The sequence below is a fragment of the Pagrus major genome, chromosome 14 (assembly GCF_040436345.1).
Source record: "Pagrus major chromosome 14, Pma_NU_1.0".
Lineage (NCBI taxonomy): Eukaryota > Metazoa > Chordata > Actinopteri > Spariformes > Sparidae > Pagrus > Pagrus major.
Genome location: NC_133228.1, coordinates 24,362,153 through 24,382,179, shown reverse-complemented (window position 1 = coordinate 24,382,179; position 20,027 = coordinate 24,362,153). Strand labels below are relative to the sequence as shown.

Sequence of the window (20,027 nt, the reverse complement as noted above, 5' to 3'; positions counted from 1 at the left end):
GAAGATGTTTCTCCTCCTCGTCAGGACGGCGGCTCTCGCTCTGCTCCTCAGCTTCACCGTGACGGCCGAGCGAGACGTCACCTGCAGACAGGAAGTCCCCGCAGAGCTGATCAGAGACCTGTGGAACCGCAGCCAGCAGCTGATCAAGAGACTGCCGGTAAGATCAATAACTGCTGATCAATAACTCTGATAGATTTTAGTCAGAAAGATCAATAATCAGTAACATTGTCTCACAGATCAGTCTGCTGATCAGAATACAGACTGTAAATGTCAATCATTCTTATTGATTAGTCAGTTTACTTCTTTAAAAGGGCAATAATAACAATTATTGATTAGTGCTCCAAAGCAATGTATCAGTTTTCTCTCTGAGTCTCTCATCAATTAAAGATCAATAATCACTTTGACTCATTTGTCTGTTTATCTGTACTTTACATTCAGTTGATAATGCCCATTGATTTGTCAAGTGATAACTTCCATTGATTACCCTGATCAATAAATAGCTCAGTAACGATCAATGGCTTATTAATTATTGATTAAAATGTCAGTTTTCTACTTTTAAAGACAAGTAATAACAATTATTGATTAGTTTGCAGTAAATATGTTGGATTACTATTAATGAATACCTCCTTTTAATTTGTCAAATCAAACATAATTATTGATTGTCATTGTTTATTATTGATCTGTATTAGTTCAGTAGGAATGCTGAGCAAAAGGATCAATTAATAATCCTCATTAAGTTCTATACTGATCATCAGGTCTAAGGTGTCAAACTGAATCAATCAATGAATCAACGCTTGCTTCACCAGCTAATCAATAACTACTAATGATTATATCATTAGTTAATGTATCGATCAATGGTTTACATGCTTATCAATTAAACACTGGGGTGGTCAAAATAATGCGAACACATTACGGAAAAAGAGTTTTTTCAGAATAATGGTCTGAACGCCGATCAATCAACAATAATCAAAATAAGAGAATCAGTTCTTTCAAAATAAAAGTCCCCGATCAAGTGTTTACTGGACCTGATCAGATGTGATTGGTTACAGATTTAGTTCAGATTGATGAGTAAAGCTTTGATTTATCTCTCAGCTGATGTTCGGTGTCAGACGGGAAGTGAAAGTGTGAACAGCTGCAGGTTTTCAGATCAAAGACTTTTTAATTCACAGCTGGACTACACCCGCCAAAATAAAATAAATACATAAATAAAGTAGTAAATGTGCCTTTAAATGCACCAGAAATAATCCTTAAAATAAATGTAGGCACTAATTATTTTATAAAATGTGGCGTATTTATTTATGTTGGTAAAATGCAAAGGGAAGAGGACACAGAAATAAATACGGGAATTAATATGTAATTGGCTATTTATTAACTTATTTTAGATTTTGGCAGATTCAGGAGAGTGTATTATTTCATTTTTTTATTGAGGATGCTTTGTATTATTTGTCTATTTTATGGATACAACTGTAAATTGATTTTAACATTATGAATATTGCAGCCTCCCTATTTGGCCTCCTTATTACATGGGACTTATTGTGAAAGTTTTATGATATAAATGAAAATCATTTGCAAGTTTTAATGAGATCGTTGGTGTAACGTTATTATTATGTTTCTGAAATGTGTTGCTCGCTCTTACACGCGCAGAATTTTTAGAAAACGAATATCAAGAAGTTTCAAGTTGGTCGAGTTTTTCTGTCGTGCAGCTTCACTTTTGATAAAATGTGACAAAATAAAAGCCATTAATGTAAAACTGAGTCTGATGTTTTAATCTGCAGAGAGAAGAGAAAATATCCAGAAGGCTGCTGCCCAAGTTCTGCACCAAATGTCCTGAGGTCAGTTCACCTGTCTGTCTGTCAACCTGTCTGTCTGTCAACATGTTTGTCAACATGTCTTTCTGTTTGTCAACATGTCTGTCAACCTGTCTGTTTGTCTGTCAGGCCCAGTATTGTCTTTAGATGTCAAATTAAAATTCATCACTTTTTGAATGGAGTCTGGTGCTGGAAAGCATCAGTGGAAGTTAATGCTTCACTGAGGTTTTAGCCTTCAGCTATAACGATGTGCATTTGGTTTACCTCAACCACAACCACACGCCAGACTTTACCATCTCCATTTTAATCCTGTCAGAACACCAAACCGTGTCTAACCTGCCACTGAAACACGGCGTAACCGCCTCCATACACCATCAAACCAGCGAACACGTTACAGCTCACACACCCGTCTCAGTTAGCAGCAGTCGTTGAGCTAGCTTCTTTAACTCAGAGGCTTTGTGTGCAAAGTCCAAACACAGAACGTCAGCACAGGTATTCCTCAGACTCTCCGGATCAGGACATTTACACATCATGTTCATCATCACAGTTGGATGTTACCTGAGGTAGGACTCAGATCTACCTGCTGACCCTCTGTGACAACCTGCTCTCTTCTCCGCAGCGTATGATTGGCTGGCTGGAGATGCAGGAAGTGATGGATGTGTATCAGAGGAGTGTGTTCAGTACGGAGGTCATCAGGAAGCTCCTCCCCCTCCACTACGAAGACCTTCTGTACCGCCTGCAGCAGACACTGCAGCACTGTGTGAGTACACGACTGTAAACCCTTTTTATTGTGTCATTTCATGCAGCGCGCCACCGGAACCAGATAACCTAACCCACAATAATCATATGGATGCTGTAATAATGTGTTGTGATTGAGATCCAGCACGGGACAGGAGTGTGTTATTGACGATCACCATCTTTATTGACGATCACCATCTTTACTGACGATCCCCATCTTTACTTACGATCCCCATCTTTACTGATGATCCCCATCTTTACTGACGATCCCCATCTTTACTGACGATCCCCATCTTTACTGACAATCACCATCTTTACTGACAATCACCATCTTTGCTGACGATCACCATCTTTGCTGACGATCACCATCTTTGCTGACGATCACCATCTTTGCTGACGATCACCATCTTTACTGATGATCCCCATCTTTACTGACAATAACCATCTTTACTGACAATCACCATCTTTGCTGACGATCACCATCTTTGCTGACGATCACCATCTTTGCTGACGATCACCATCTTTACTGACAATCACCATCTTTGCTGACGATCACCATCTTTGCTGACGATCACCATCTTTAATGATGATCCCCATCTTTCCTGACAATAACCATCTTTAATGATGATCCCCATCTTTACTGACCATCACCATCTTTGCTGACGATCACCATCTTTGCTGATGATCCCCATCTTTACTGATGATCCCCATCTTTACTGATGATCACCATCTTTACTGATGATCCCCATCTTTACTAACAATCCCCATCTTTACTGACGATCCTCATCTTTACTGACGATCCCCATCTTTACTGATGACCACCATCTTTACTGACGATCCCCATCTTTACTGACGATCACCATCTTTACTGACGATCACCATCTTTACTGATGATGATCATGTGATGTAATTTTTATGACTTTCCACGGTGCATGGTGGGTCAGGATCTCAATCACAACACTTCATAACAGCATCCATACGATTATAAACAGTCAGAGGAGACATGTTTAGAGTTACAGGTGGAAACATGTTTAAAAACCCACACAGATCTTATCATCATGATGTGTACCGTCACGCCTCTTTTGGCTCCATAACAGCGTAACGACGAGCCTTTGTTGTGGTGAAATTGCAGAATCTCTGTGTGTAAAGGTCTACAGCAACAACTGTAGACATGACTGTCTGCACTTTGTGTTCAGGTTTCCTCGTCTGAACCTTCACGCTGGTTCCAACTCATCAAGGAAGTTGAGAAGAAAATCAAAAGGGTAAATATTAGTGTGATTGCTGCTGCTGCTCCTACAGATACTGCTGTCACCACGAGGCCTGCTAGTGCTAACTGCTACCACTGCTGTTACTGATACTATCACATTTACTGCTAATACTACGTGACTACTACTACTACGACTATTATTACTATTGTTTTTAATGCTTCTGCTACTGTTGCTGTTATAACTCCACTTACTGAGACTACTTCTTCTTCTGCTCCTTCTGCTCTTTTTCATCAATAATAACATTTACTTTGACATTATACTTATAAATATACTAATAATACAAACTGTACCTGCCCGTCTGCAGAGGAGAGACAAACAAGCCCTGAAGGCCGTCAGAGAGTTCAACTACGTCCTCAGCTGGATTAGTGAGCTGGCACAGAACCACAACCAGTAGAGCATCATCATCATCAGCATCCTCATCCTCATCAGCATCATCATCATCATCATCATCATCATCATCATCATCATCATCAGCATCATCCTCATCAGCATCCTCATCCTCATCCTCATCCTCATCATCAGTGTTTCTGATTTTACAAAATGAGTTTAAATTGGATTTGTACAACTTTTATCATTTTTTGTTGAGGATTTCTCGTCACTTTTCTGACTGAGCCTTCGCTTTGAGCTTCTGAAACTGTTTTTAATTTTAAATCTTAAAAGTATTGGTTAGAGTTTTGAATATTAACTTAATATAACTTATGTAGCTTTATTTAAAAGATAAGTTATTTGTCAGAAAATATTTATTTTATTTGAGTATTCAGATTGCAGATTGTTTAAAGTACTTGAAATTTTAATATATTGAACTTAAAGCAGTATATGAAGGAAGATATTTTTATATGAATTATTGTAGCTTTATTTATGTGAATTAAAGTGAAATAAAGTCGATTTTTCATGTCACTGCTGAATGATGTTGGTTTCTAATCAGTAAACTGTGAGTTAAGAGCATTGTCCCCCTCTGTTGGTCAAGATTTGGTACTACAACATGAATATGTACAATAGGTGAGTGCTTTATCTCTACATGTCTTAACAGAGACAAGAAAGAAAGAAAGAAAGAAAGAAAGAAAGAAAGAAAAAGAGAGACGATGACTGGAAGGAAAGAGAAAACTTTTGGTGGAGGAGAAGAAAAGGCAGGAAGGAAAAGGAAAGGAAACAGTGAGGTCAGGGAAATGGAGAGGAAGTGTCGAGGAAAGGAAACAAGAAGAAAAGGAAACAGCTGGAAGAGGATTTGGACTTTGAGGTTTACGATCAGAACTCAGTTTGAGTTCATGGAAGCATTAAAGGAACCTAAAACCAGACCTGAGTCACGCTGGTCCGTTCCCTTACCTGAGTGGAAACTCTCGCTACGTCTCGATCTCTGCCCCCGTGACTCCGCCCACACGCGCTGACACAACACTAAACTGAACGCATCATCATGGACATCACCGCGCTGAGTCAGCTCCACTGCAGCAGAGTCATATTATCCCTGTTAAAGACGAAAAAACGGTTTCCAAAAGTAACGAAAATGATCGACTTTGGCTCCTGAGCTTCATTTTGTGGCACATTTCCCGTGTTAGAGACTGAAAAAAGTGGAGCATTTAGCAGCTAAAGAGACACACAGGAGCTGGTGGAGACCAAAAACAGAGCTAAAAGAGGGAGAATATTGGACTTAAATTCAACAAACAAATCCAATGGGTGACCATGTTGCTCTGTACCTGCTAGACGTGTTAAATGTGTTCAATTTGAAATCTTATAACTTAGATCTTAGCACAAAGACTGGAAGTGGAGAGAAACTGCTAGCCTAGCTCTTCAAAGAGGAAAAATACACTTTTCAATGGTGCCAGAGCTGTCTGATTTTCTTGTTAGGCAGTCTGAAACTTTCAACATGCATGTTGGTAGATTTCTACATCCAAGGCTCTGCTAGTTTAGTTACCAGCAGAGTTAAGACAGAGGTCAAACCTGGAGAATCTACTATACGGACAGACCTTTAGAGAGATGGCCATCAACTAGCTCCAACGCTAACTGCTGCAAAAAATAACAATTTCTCCATTTCTTCACACATTCGTCCAGAATTCATCCAGGAAACATTATCCAATCAGTCTGCTGTGTTCGAAGGTGAAGGCGGGAAATTCAACCCTCCACCACACAGGAGAGGATGTGGCGTGTGTGTTAGTGTGTGTGTTTTGACGGTTGGCGCACAGGAAAAAAAAAACACTGGTTAAGACTTCTAGGAAACACACACACACACACACACACACACACACACACACACACACACACTATTTTAATATATAGAAGTTGACTGGTTAATTCCACTTAATTAACATTTACCTAGAATGCCAACAGCCATGTGTGTGTGTGTGTGTGTGTGTGTGTGTGTGTGTCAGATGTGCAGAAATGTTTCTTCTGGTGTGCTAAAGGAAAAAAATGCTCTTGCAGCCTTTTCGTTTTTCATCATAAAACCATTTGATGCATCATTACATGATTTTCTTTTTCTATAATGTATATAATGTGTTTTAAGGCTTCAGTTAGTTATTTTGTTGCGTATCAGCTTTAAAATGTCAGATTTCCAATGGAAGTTCTGTATTGGGTTCTGAGCACAGCTTCTCCTTTGACGACTGACAATCACCAGCCCTCTGTACTTCTTGGTTTTTGAAAAGTTAAACATTGTCAAGGAGGTGTGAGGTTTTGTGTCCATGATACCCTCAAGCACAAGTTCTGCTGACTAACAAACTTTAGACCACATCATTGTGCAAACGCACTCGTGCCAGCAATCTGTCACACTTCTCAAAGATAAAGCAGCTATAATCAGATCAATCACAGCGATAAAGCTACAGAGATGAGTCAGCTGCATCTGCAGCACGCCTGAGCTTTACAGAAAATTTCACCACTTAACTTATCTAAAAGCTTTAAAACCACCAAAACCTTTGACAAAAGGTTGTCAGCTGACGGTAATAATGTGAAAAAATGTAACCTTCTTCCTCATTTTTCACCTCCGCCTCTTTTTAGTATTGATCAGAAGTAGCTATATTAGTTTGTATATCGGCAGTCCTGAGTCTTCAGGTTTCCCTTACTGAATGATGAATACAGACTACCGCCACCTGGTGGTATGGAGAATTATTTACTCTCACAAGGGAGCAGAATGTACGAGGTAGTTGGACGTGAGCTGTAGTCTTTTTGGTGTGTTCAAGTGCAGCTTTTTGGACAAGATACAAGTAGGGGTTGTCGCAAATAACTGGTATTGACAATAATCTTGATACTTAAATAAATAAAAAAAATATTGAAATGATGTTAATAACACACGTGATAATATTGTGTAAATAATCCAGTGCTCTTTAACAATCTTATAATTTCAGTTTCTTTCCATTCTCACTTTGTCAAAGCAGAGTAGCGTAGAGTAGAAGAAGCTGCAGTAATTGTTAGCAAGCTAGCTACTGCTGTAGTGTGTGGCTACTACAGTGAACGTCCATCTCTCTACACTCGTATTTGCAGATTAATTCATTTGACAAAAAAAGAGACAAAACATAATGAAGTTAAAAAACGATACGTTACGGAGAGAATCATTTTTCAGAATTTCTAGATATTGCTTTAATATCGTTATTCTGGATAATCCTCCAGAAAAAAATCTGATATTGTGACAGATCTAGACACTAGTGATGAGAGGCAACAGTAGGCCTTCATCACTGCTAGTTTATTGATTATGAAACTAAAAAACAATCAGTTGCAAAAATGATTGGCCATCTATTCTTATTTCACTGCTTAATATTTAACATTATGCAGATGACACACGATTCTATATACCTGTTCACCCAGACAACCACAGATTGTAGAATTATCTTATTACCTCTTTCATTGATATTAATTCATTTAAATTAGCAACATTTTTAGCAAACCAAATTAGAAGTTGAGACCTTGCACTCAATGTTATTGTTGCTCATGTTTGCTCTTGTTTTTTTGCTTAACTTTGTTCTTTTGTGATAATTAGGGCTGGAATAAGCTCCAGCCATCCTGCAACTCTTTAAAGGGTAATCACTCCTAGTTAATGGATACATGGATGGACAATTTAGACTGATGCTGCAGTTTAAGGCCTTTCTCTTTAAACTGATTTCTGGGTACATTGGCAAAAATGTGTCAGACATGTTGTTCCTCTTGTTGCCATGGTCACTCAAAAGCAGTGGTGAGATTTAGCAGCAAATATGAATTTAAAAATAGTAAACTGATAGTAACTTGAGCTGTGAGTGTGCAGCTGTATCACATGCAAACTATAAATGATAAATACTCATTAACCTGATTTGGATTGAAGGGCAAATTAAGTTTATTGGGAAATTCCTAGAAATAATTTTTCAACTCATAGCACTGGCATTTGTACCCACAGTGATGATTCAGGTTTCGTCGCATGCCTTGTGGTGGCGTTTCCACCAGCAGTGATGATGCAGGTACAACTCTTCTTCCTGCTGCTACGACATTTTCACCAGTGACACTTTTACCTCCAGAAATCATATTTCCACATGTAGAGAGGCATCAGTACCCATAGAGATGAACACATTTCTTCCTGCTGCAGTGATGATTCTGCCACATTTACACAGCAAGATAGCCAAAAGTATGTGGACACACTAAAATTATACCTGTTTGATATTTAGAACAGATCATTCTGACACCATGAGCATTGGTAGCATCTTTTTTCTCCAAATTTCTAGATATTGCGATAATATCCTTATCATTAACTCCTTTTGCCACGATAATCTTCCTGAAAAAATTGGATATCATGACAGCCCTAGACACAAGTGATGAGAGGCAACAGTTGGCCCTTGTCACTTGTCTTCTTTCTGGAGCTTCACAGCAAAACAGTGTGAAACAGTTGCAAAACAACTGAAGTAGCTGGGGACTTGTTTTAAAACAGGAAAACAACCAAAAAAACATCAAATGGCTCCAGAAGTCTCCAGAAGCCCTGAGATGAAAAGACATTATGTACACCCTCGAAGTGCAGTCAAGCTCATGCACCATCTTCAGACAGGGTGCACACTAACCTTTTTAGCTTAACAGCCACTTTGAAGACTTTGGCTTAAAAAAGGGTGTCAAAAATTTCTTTTCTAAACAGTTTGGGATCTCTTGACTTTAACCTATTTGGTTAGGGTTAGAAAAACATCATGGTTTGGCCGAAAATCCCTGTTTTGGTTGCCACGATCATGGATGGAGATGGTCCGACTTCCTGTGAGAAAAAGCCGGTTTTGTCGCCACAAACACAGCTGGGATTGTCTCCATGTCTTCTTACAAATGGTGTGACTCTAACTGCCGTCGGTCATTTGGTAGCATTGTTGGCTGTAATAACGGCACCACCATCCCATCAACCTCCTGCTGCAACAGGTGGCTGATAACCATATATTGTAAAGTTTCAATGATGGTCCTAGAAAAACATTAATTAGCGATGATCGATGCTGTAGCATTAGCATTTTCTTTCACTATAACTTAGAGGCCAAGTTAAGTTCTTCCACAACAAACTATGAAAATCATTTCTTTAAGTACGGAGGCACTGCCATGTTGCCAATTTACATGGATTTACACAAATTCGGCCTGGAGGTTGAATTTATTAATCTATAAAATCATGGAAATATAAGTGCTACCGTCCAAATCAACCAGTACTGATTACAGAATGTGAGATAAAGAATGGGGCGGCTGTAGCTCAGTGGGTAGAGCAGGTGACCAGTGACCAGAAGGTCGCTGGTTCGAACCCCCGGCTCCCCTGGGCGGAACTGAGCTACATGCCGAAGTATCCTTGAGCAAGATACTGAACCCCGAAACTGCTCCTGACGCGCAGTTGGCACCTTGTGTGGCAGCCTCTGCCGTCAGAGGGCCCTGCGATGAGCTGGCGACTCATCCAGGGATATACCCTGGCCTCCGCCCTATGAAAACTGGATTTGGCCCCAGTAACCCCCGCAACCCCCTGAAAGGGGGGATAAAGCGGTAACATCTCCGCGACCCTCACGGAAAAGCGGTCAAGATAATGAACTGAACTGAACTGAACTGAAGATAAAGAATACCCATGTATTAAACCAGTTACCCATCAATAAAGCATACAAAAACTTTAAGTCAGATTTCCAAGATGAGTCCAAGCCAGATCAGTGTTTAGCTTAGCTTAGCACAAAGACTGAATGCAGGAGGAAACTGCTAGCATTGCTCCATGAAAAAAAAGAAAAGAAAAAGGCCCATTACCAACTCCAAACCAACCTGATTTACTTGAGAAACAGAGTGGTGAGTAGGGGCTTTCTAATGACTCTGATGCAGCATGTAAAGACCACAGCTTTCTGGGGTCCATACACTTTCAGAGTAAAAGTTAAAAACAGCCTCTCTGACGTTTTTTACAACATCCTGAGGCTGGTGTGTGTCTTTCCCCTCCGACTACGTGTGTTGTATAGAGATGACTGTTGGAATAATTTATCAAAAGGACATGTTTGACGTTACGACAGACTGTTGCGTATGTTGCAGCATGTTGTTGTGCATTTGAACTGATTGGTGTGAAGAGATGACGCCAGATTAATTGACGGTAAATAAACCTGAATAAAATTATCTCCAGCACGATCAGCTGCGACAGCTAAATGTTGCATTAAAGAGCCGATAACCTGATACATGATGATCAAAGTCATACAGAAGCTTTCGCAAAGATCTGAGCACTTTTTTCCAGGACGTCATTATTCTAGTTTGTATGACTGCTTATGAATGTCCAATTTCTGTAGACTTTCCAGTTAAAGGGCAGGTCCAACAGCATTTCCTCAACAGGAATAAATCCAAAAGTCGTTGGGTGCAGGTGACCTTATGTGGGGTCGCAACCAACATCACCAGACTGATTTCAGACGTAAAAGACGGGGAGACGTAAAAGACGGGGAGAAAAGGCGTGTTAGTGTCTCGTATCTGCAGAGAGTTTCTTATTTTCTCTCTTTGTTGCTGCTCGGGACGCTTTACCAACCCAAAATGTGGCTATTTGACCCCCTGGGAATGAGACTCAACTATCAACTATCTTTGTGGTGCGTTCAGGAACAGCTGGGACAAATCCTACTGATTCTACCTTTAACTTTAATAGTCTTTGAATTATATTAATATGACGTGAGCTTCAGTTAGCTTTGACCACAAATGTCCTTCAGAGGGAGACTTTTTACTCTGATACTCTGAGTACATGTCAGAGCCTGTACTCTATTACTTTTACTGGAGTAAAGAAGTTGAATCAGTACTTCTACTTTTACCAGAGTATCTGTACTTTACTAATATTTTGAACAATAGAAAATTAAGTAGAAACATTAAAAAATAAAATGAGGAGGTCATAAATACGTAATAATGTTTCGGGCCATTTTTGCAGAAACGTGTGCAGTGCTGCAGCGTGCATGCAAACATTTACATGCACAAAACCTTGCATACAAAATGCAAACAGGTCTGATACGTTTCAAAGCTTAGATGAGGTTTTATTGAACCACTCACACACACACACACACACATCAGTGATGTTACTGGCACGACTGGTTAAGCTCAGGTTTGCTTGGTGTGCACTGCGACACACACAGGTTTCTAGGTAAATTTAGCTTTTAAGCTGAACTGGTCTCCCTCCAGTTAAACCACTCTGACCAGGGGGAGTCTCCTTGCTGTGTGTGTGTGTGTGTGTTCAGAGGATGGAAGTGAATGGAAACCTGACCAGGGAGTCTCCTGTGTGTGTGCGTTTAGCAGCAGCAGAGTAAGTTTTAGAGGAAAACTGTTGTCGATGCTGCCGTTTCTGGTGCTGCTGCTGAAAGCCCACAGACCACAGACACACACACACACACACACACACACACACATACACACACACACACACACACACACACATACAATGACACAGACAGGGATGCTGTATATATAGACCCACAGGTCAACAGATAGCATCAGTAATTAGTCAACCAGCTTCTCAGCTCTTCTCTGAGGTTGATCTTTTCACTGCTACAATCGAACGCAGTTTATACTGAAGTGGTCCATTATGTCTTCGTGCTGTGGTTCAGTGTGTCTACTGGTCTTACTGGGAGTTGTGTTTGCAGCTGGGAGTCCTACCCGGTTTGTCTCTGACAACATGAGACGAACCCATGAGCACATCGCAGCGGTGCTGGTGAGTTTGGCCGTGGCGTACCACAGGGCTCGATTGTAGAACCTCTACAGTTCTTCATGCAGCTTGTGTTTAAAGGGTTTAACTGCTAAATCCAGACTTGATTGTCTTAAGATTACACAGTTGTTGATTTGAGTTCATAGTAAGTGTGTTAAAGATGTTAAAATGATGTTTGTGTTGCGTACAGCTCTCTACAAAAGACAGATTCACACTGGATTACAGGCTTTCACTTTCAGATATTTGCTTTTTAATTACACATGACTTTATCTTTTTTTGCCAGCTGATAAAATGCATTTTTATAATGAATAATAATAATAATAATAATAACTCAATGTGATGAAATGTAACTTAGTACATATGTCAAATAACGACACTTTAGGTTAGAATTTGGAGCGGAATTGGACCTACAGCGTCGCTATCTGAGAAAGAGACTCAACAACCAACTATCTGTCTCCAGAATCGCCTTCTGTGCTTTTAATTGAGTTACTTTAAAGTAACTGAATATCAGATCTGATAATCAGCCATGTCAATAATCGGTTGACCCGTAAAATACACATACGTAAATATGTGTATAATTTACTTGTTCTTGTACTTTTCAAACTGAAGTACATCTATTGTAAGAAAAGTACTTTTGATACGTTGAATATCAGAAACTTTAAAGGTCCAATTAGTCAGAAAGTTGATTTTTGAGTCTCATTCCTGACTCTGCTTTTGGGATAGCGACCGACCGGACCTACAATCTCAACGCGTCAGTATTTGACGTGTTGGGAAAAATATTGTATTTTAACTACATTTATTGGATTATTTACGTGAACTGAAGTTGAGTCCATTATTATCTCAATATCTTTACTTTTACTCACTTCTGGGTACTCTTTCCAACAAGTATCTAATGATCATGAGAAAACAACAAGGCGTAACAATAATTACAACCACGGCCTCTATAGTCATATATTTAATCCTATAAACATCTATTTTCTACACATATTTCATCAGCCAGTGTGATGATATTGGTTTCATGTGAATCAGCAAGTATTGTTTTTGTTATTTTTTTCTGTTTTTAACTAAATAATCACAAAAACACCTCAAAAACACCTCGAGTACTTCCATACAAACCTACAGTTTTGCTACAGACGCTCTTCAGTCAGTACACAGACATCACAACAACGCAGTTTGTATCACTGAGTGTTTATGTTGTGTATGTTGAAGTAATCAAATGTGTTTTTTCGTTTGTGTTTCAGAGTTTGACGCAGCCGGAAATCATCACGAATCCTCTCTTCAGTTCTGTCATCAGCAGCCTCAACACCTCCTGCCAGGTACGCAAAGAAACGCTTACACAAAAGTTGAGTCTTTGGTTCAGGAAAAGGTGGGCGGTTGATGGTTAATTAAGAAATACTGATGAAGAAAGTGGTCAGGATGTTGATTCACAAATATTTATGAAGTAATGAATCACAGTTATTCAGGAATTACTCATTAATGATTGGGTGCTCACTGTGTTTGAATAAAAATAACCAGGCAGTAATGTCTAATCTGGAGAAATAAATCCCTACAGAGTCAAGGTCGTTTCATCCTGCTGATGCAAAAACTACACAAGAATCACACATTTTGTTAAAGCTACTACAAGGAAGTTTCATTTTTGATTAATTTGGCACCTTTGGACAAAGTCGACATTGTTTTAGTGCCTTAAAACCAGATGGCAAAGCAGCTTCTTTCCTCACTTCATCCTCATAGTTTTCATTTTATGACTTTGACAACCAAAATCAGTCAGACTCTTTCAGAATAACTGTAACTATGTAGAAATAGCTGCTGCATGTCGGTCATCAGTATTAAACTGAGACTGTTTCAGAACCACTCTCAAGTTTCTTGTACTGCACCAGAATCAAGACTAAAGACCGGTCACTCTCTATTACATTTTCTGTTGTATAAATGTCTAATTCAAACCCTGCATGCTGCCTCTGCCTCTCCTCCACAGGGAAGAGAAGAGCTGATGAACGTCACTCTGGACGTCTACATGCGGATCTTCTCCAGCATCCTGCAGCACCAGCACAAGATCGGCACCCCGGCTCTGCTGGATCAGGTGTCCGAGTCTGAGAGGTCCGAGGTGGAGAAGGAGCTGGAGGCTCTCCAGAAGAAGATGGAGATGCTGAAGAGACACCTGAGCCAGCCAAGGCACAACAGAGATGACGTCATCAACAAGCTGAACAAAATAAAGGTGAGTGACGCCAGTCTGTCCGTCTGTCTGTCTGTCCGTCTGTCTGTCCATCTGTCTGTCCGTCTGTCCGTCTGTCTGTCTCATTCAATCACTATAATAACCTTGGTGAGGACAGACCTTGTATCAGGCTCTGATCTCGTTCTGTCATAAAGTCTGTGACCTTCTGACTGATCAGTTTTGTTTCTGTTGTTTTTTCTGAAGAAATGGAAACTCACACACAGTTGTTTTCTCGCGAGTAGGTGTAGAGATTGCGGCTCTGTAGTGCCACGTTCAAGTCGTGTTTCCCATGCATCCGTTTAACTTGCAACAATTTCAGATTTGACAGCTACATAAAGTCACGTAATACTCAGTGGCATTCCACAAGGCAGTCGCTTCGAGCCACTTTAATTGATGTTTGCTGATGACTCACATACATACGTGGAGCTGAGAGAGAATGTGGGCGTTTTTGATAGTTTTTGTTTTTGTTTCTGTTGTGGCTTGTTGTAGTTTGTAGCTTTTGGTTTTGTTGATACTACGCTATTCTACTTTGTAAGTTTTGTAGTTGAACTGTGTTTAAGGACCCACGGAAGAGTAGCATCCACTCAGAAAGTTGAAAGCTGGTGGGGATCTTATCAAGAATATTTTAAAATGAATAAAAATTAAGTGGTTTGATGTGCATTAACATGCCAGGTATAATCATCAGATCTCACTCTCCTGCTCTATTTGAAAAAAAAAACATGTACAACACTGCTACCGACATCAACACGATGTTTATTACACAAAGAAAGAGAGAACATTTGCTGGATTTACAAGAAGGCCCAAATAATGAAGAATTTGTCAGAGTCCGCGTTTCACAAAGTTTATAAAGTTTCTTTTACCTCAACAACTCACAAAATTGAGTGATTTTTTAAGGGAGTCTGGTGACTTTCTACACAGACAACAAAGAAGTAGCCTATTTGTAAAATGTGACATGTTTAGCGTCAATAAAATGTTTCTTCTTTCATAAATTGAGTGTAAATGGTGAAATCAGTGTAAACAGTGTGTTCAAACAGCTGCTAAATGTTGGCAGGTCAGACTTTAGCACTTTAGACACAGAAGCAGACAGGCTGGTGCAGCCATGCTGCCACAAACTGACACTTTCTACAAGGAAACACACAACTTACTGTTTTCTTTTAATGCTGAATTTACAAGAAGGAGACAATGATTCAGAATCTGTCAGAGACAGAGTTTCACTACGTTATAAAGTTTGTTTTAACTCAACAACTCTTAAAATCATGTGATTTGTTAAGGGAGTCTGGTGATGTTGCGGTTTTTGACGAGTTGGGCATCCTGTCATTAAACCATCACGTCCTGCATTGATGACGCTGATACCTCAACTTTTTTTATTTTTTTGAGTTGCAAAGAAAATAAATACACGTTTATTTCAGTGTACAGATAATATTCTGCTAAAAAGACGTACCTCCCTGCCTGTTTCCTGGAAAAGAAAATGATCTGGATACTAACCATAATAACTCTTTCCTTCTCTCTCTGCAGGTGGACGACCCGGTGGTTCAGAAAAAGGCTCTGGCTCAGTTCAAAGAGGTCTACCAGGCAGCTTCGGTGGTTGTTGACCGCCAACGTGGCCACGCCCACTCCTCTGCTGAATGATGGCGATGACTAAATCACCTGCTGGAAATTGGATTCCCTCTCTCATTAGTTTAAACTTGTTTAGTTACATTTTGTGTTTATCTTGATTTTTAAAACAGTTTTTTTTTATCTCATATTTTCTGTTTTAATTTACGACTGAGTTATTTGAGGTTTCCACGACGTGTTCAGACACACTGTTACAGCTCCACATATTTATTTTGTTATCTAATGGGGGTTACCTTTGGTCATTTCTAAATACAGTCACTTAACTGAGTTATATTTATTTTTGTGATAATTTAATGTATTTTATTTATGCTTAATTTAACTTAATTTATTTTTCTTGTTGTCATTTTCATTCATTCATTTGAATAAAAGCAGAAATCAGCATTGACTTAAAGCTTCATTTTCCATTTTTGAACCGCACCGTTCAGTTTTCCTACAGTAGAGTATATTTCAGCCTCCAGCTTTCACTGGTGAACCGCTTTTCCAAAAAGCTGCTTGTTGCACAGTTTCTCACGTTCTCACATCAAACAGGTTTCACACAGGCTGATATTTACAGGTTTCAGTTGTAATCTGGTAACAGTTGTGAAAATGATAACAATGCCGGTGAGGTGAGAAGTCGAACTCCTGACAAAAAGAGATTGTTTAGATCAGAATTATCAACAGTCTGGCCCAAAGTATAGAAGAGTCCAAAAGTCAGAGACCACTAGTTTTCAATGCAGTCCTATTGTTTTTAATAAAAGTCTGTAATATTAACAGTTTGAGTGAATGTCAGGATATCTTAGTATTTGGTTTGTCTCTCTTTTGCTTATATGACAGCATGCACTCGAGCTGGCATGGACTCCACAAGTCGCCAGGATAAAGGAAACGTTTCTGCAGAACAACAGATACGTTCACGTGTCATTGCCTTTATACTGACATCTGTACAAAGCGTGTCACATGACGTTCACATGTAAACTACCTGACCCTCATATGGGCTGTGTCCAAATTCAGGGGCTGCAGCCTTCAAGGACGCGGCCTTTGCGGCCCACGGAGGCCGGGTCCTTCGGAGAGACCTTGAAGGCCGCGTCCACCGTTGTTAAATGGGACGGTCCAGCCTTCGGAGTATTTCCTGGTTGCGTCACCAGGTGTTCATGCGTTAAAGTCTGTTTTGGTTCAAATCTATCAAACGTGTACATTTATTTGTGTGTGAACAATGTGTCAAATCTCAATTGAATGATCAACATTACAAAATAAACATTAACCCATCGGTGAATAACAACTATGTTTACCACAGCAGTACCAGCGTCACGCATTTTAACTGAAAGTTAAACTTTGGAGGTTTTATAGTCCCTTGAAGTTTAACACATCTGACGTTGGATGTTCAAATGAGTAAAAACCGAGTATAAACCCATTACTTAAATTTAAATGTCATGTCTGCGCCACTTGATGTCGCCATTTTCTCTTGCTTCCTCTTCTGTTTCGGGACTGAGCAGCGGTGCGCAAAGGATCTTGGGATATGTGAGGCCGCGAAGGATAGTAGCGGTGCGTCCTCCTAAACGAGGGTGGGGAAGGCTGCATTTGTGGGCTGCATGTGGAGCAGCCTTCGAATTTGGACAGCCTTCGCGCAGCGTTGTGACGTAATTGGCCTTCAAATGCGCCCTTCGTGGGCTGCAGCCCCTGAATTTGGACACAGCCACGGAGACACGCAGGGCTGGAGGTGGAGTTACAGGCGACAAGGCCGACAAACCGGTGACCACAGCTCGAGTCTGCGTTTCGGCATTTGCAAGTGTCAAACCAGCCGGATAGTTCTGATGATGGACCATAGCATTCAGATACCAGCTGGACGTTTTGAACGAGACCTCAGGACACTTCCAGCCGTGTTTGTGGCAACAGAAACGGATAATTTTGACTGGAAATTGGGCAACTGCAGCCGTGTTTATGGTGACAAATGGATATTTTTAGCGAGTCCTCAGGACACTTCCTCCTTTATTTGTGGCAACAAAACCGGGTGTTTTTAACAAACCTCAGGACACTTCCAGCTGTGTTTGTCCCGACATAAAGGGATATTGTTGACAGGAAGTCGGGCCATCTTCAGCTGTGCTTATAGCAACAAAACCAGGCTTTTCTAATGAGTGCTCCAGACACTTCCTCCCTTGTTTGTAGCAACAAAACCGTGTCCTCAGGACCATTCCAGCCGTGTTTGTGGCGACAATAAATGGATATTTTTAGCGAGTCCTCGGGACACTTCTTCTTTGTTTGTGGTGACTACACTGGGCATTTTTTAACGAGACCTGGGGACGCCTCCAGCTGTGCTCATGGTGACAAAGTAAATCAGTTTGACATATGAAGTCAGGCCGTCATCAGCCGGTCCTCCAGGTACTTACTGTGTTTGTGGCGATAAAAATCGGGTGTTGAGTCCTCGGGACACTCCTAGCAGTGACTGTGATGACAAAAGCGGCTGTTTTTACTGAGACATCTCCAGCTGGGTTTGTGCCGACAGAATACTAATATTTTTGATGTTCAGTCGGGCATCTTCAGCCGCTTTAATGTTGACAAAACATCCTCAGGAAACTTCCAGATGTGTTTGCGGCGTCCAAAACAGGTATTTTAAGCCAAACCGTGATGTTTTCTAACCTTCACCAAGTGGCTTTTGTGCCTGAACCGAACCAGAGAGAAACACAGACATTGAACCTAAAGAAACGTAAAAACAGGTTTTGCAGAAACAAACCGGACAAACATTTATTCTGCTGGTTGAAATGAGCGACCACACCATCAGAAGATCAACAGATAGAAAGGCAACTTCATCACAGACACAGGATTCACTCAATAAACAACACAAGTTCAGTAACAATGCTGTCAGAAGAAGTCTGTCTGCGTCTCAGAGGGCGGAAGGCGACCACTTCATGTCAGTGAAACACGGTGGTGGGAATATTTAAATCTGGGTCGCTCCTGTGTGGAATAACTACTGAGTCATTCCTGAGACATCACTCTGACATCACTGTGTTCCCCAGCCCCTGCACCAATCACACGGAGGGATTTCCCCTCGCCTCATGATGCAATGAAGGCGTAACAGGATGGATCAGTGGTTACAGCTCTGGTTTAGAAACATGAGTGAGTGACACGACCCCGACTCGTCCACACCGACCTGCTCGTTAACCGACCTCGTTAATTTATTAATTCAGATGAATCAGGAGTTTTTAATGTCTCACTCTGGCTACATTATATATTTATTACTCCTGTGTTTCTGTTAATTTAATTTCATATAAGAATGAAGTTGTTGGATGTTGAATTATGACTCATTTGTTTTATAAAATATTGTTTTGTCACTGTATTTTTTTCAATTTCTCAATTTGTCATTTATCTCCATATAAAAGATATTTAGCTTAAGCAAGATTATTTTTCCTTATTTTTAATATTTAAATCCATTTTTCCACCTTTTTTCCCCTTGTATGTATCTTAACAGTCTAAAGAAATGTGTTCCAGCTCTTAAAGGGGTATTCTGTAGTTTTGGAGACGAAACCAAAACTCTGAATTTTGATGTTTACAATGTGATACAAACTCAGTATTGAATAAACAAGCTGTTCTCAGAGTAAAAAGTGAAACAGTATAAACTGTGTTGTCCTTTCAGGTCAGTTTGATTATTTAGTTTGAAATGACATGCGGCACCTTTAATTGAAGCTGTCTGATGTGTCGCTTTGTGACTTCATGTTAATTTTTGCCTCATTTTGGACACAACATGAAATGTTGTTCAATGAAAAAAGACTGAAAAGCTCAAAAATAGTTGCCAACTAACTGGAAATTAATCATGTCAGCTGCACTCGTATAAACTGTTGGGTGTCTTCATTTAGAATAAAACAAGAATTGAATTTGTAAAGTTAGTAGTAACCAAGGCCCCGTTTCCATGACAACAGTGTTGCTAAAAGCAGAAAATGGTTTTTCCTTCACATTTTAACTAAAGTTCTGTGTTCAGACGACGAAGTTGTGAAAACGATCCTCGTGCACACGGATCAGCAGAACACGATCCAAAACGCTGGCGTATGCTCGTCAGGCTGAAGGGTGGAGGAGCAACGACAGCGAAGAGCTCGTAAAACAGATAATTGTGATTGGACGGACAATGAAGTTGGGTTGTTACTGCGAGTGACTCTGGACTATAAAGCATCAAAATCTCAAGAAAATATTGACTGGGAAGCGAAATACACAGATATCTTGAAGGCCTTTCACCTGAAACTTGGGTCTATATCATCACAGTTTACACGAAGACGTACGGGCGGCGTTTTCCCTAAAGCACCGCTGTCGTGTGATGAACGGCCAAATGAACAAAC

The 20,027-nt window shown here is 40.2% G+C and overlaps 1 protein-coding gene across 1 annotated transcript; it reads left to right on the top strand.

The window, feature by feature from the left end:
- On the top strand, positions 1-4,714 carry il26 (interleukin 26). The gene is made up of 5 exons (XM_073481037.1): positions 1-157; positions 1,776-1,832; positions 2,428-2,568; positions 3,743-3,808; positions 4,119-4,714. The coding sequence occupies exons 1-5, from the start codon at positions 5-7 to the stop codon at positions 4,206-4,208; spliced, it is 507 nt and encodes a 168-aa protein (XP_073337138.1). The 5' UTR covers positions 1-4; the 3' UTR covers positions 4,209-4,714.
- The last annotated feature ends 15,313 nt before the right edge of the window (positions 4,715-20,027 follow it).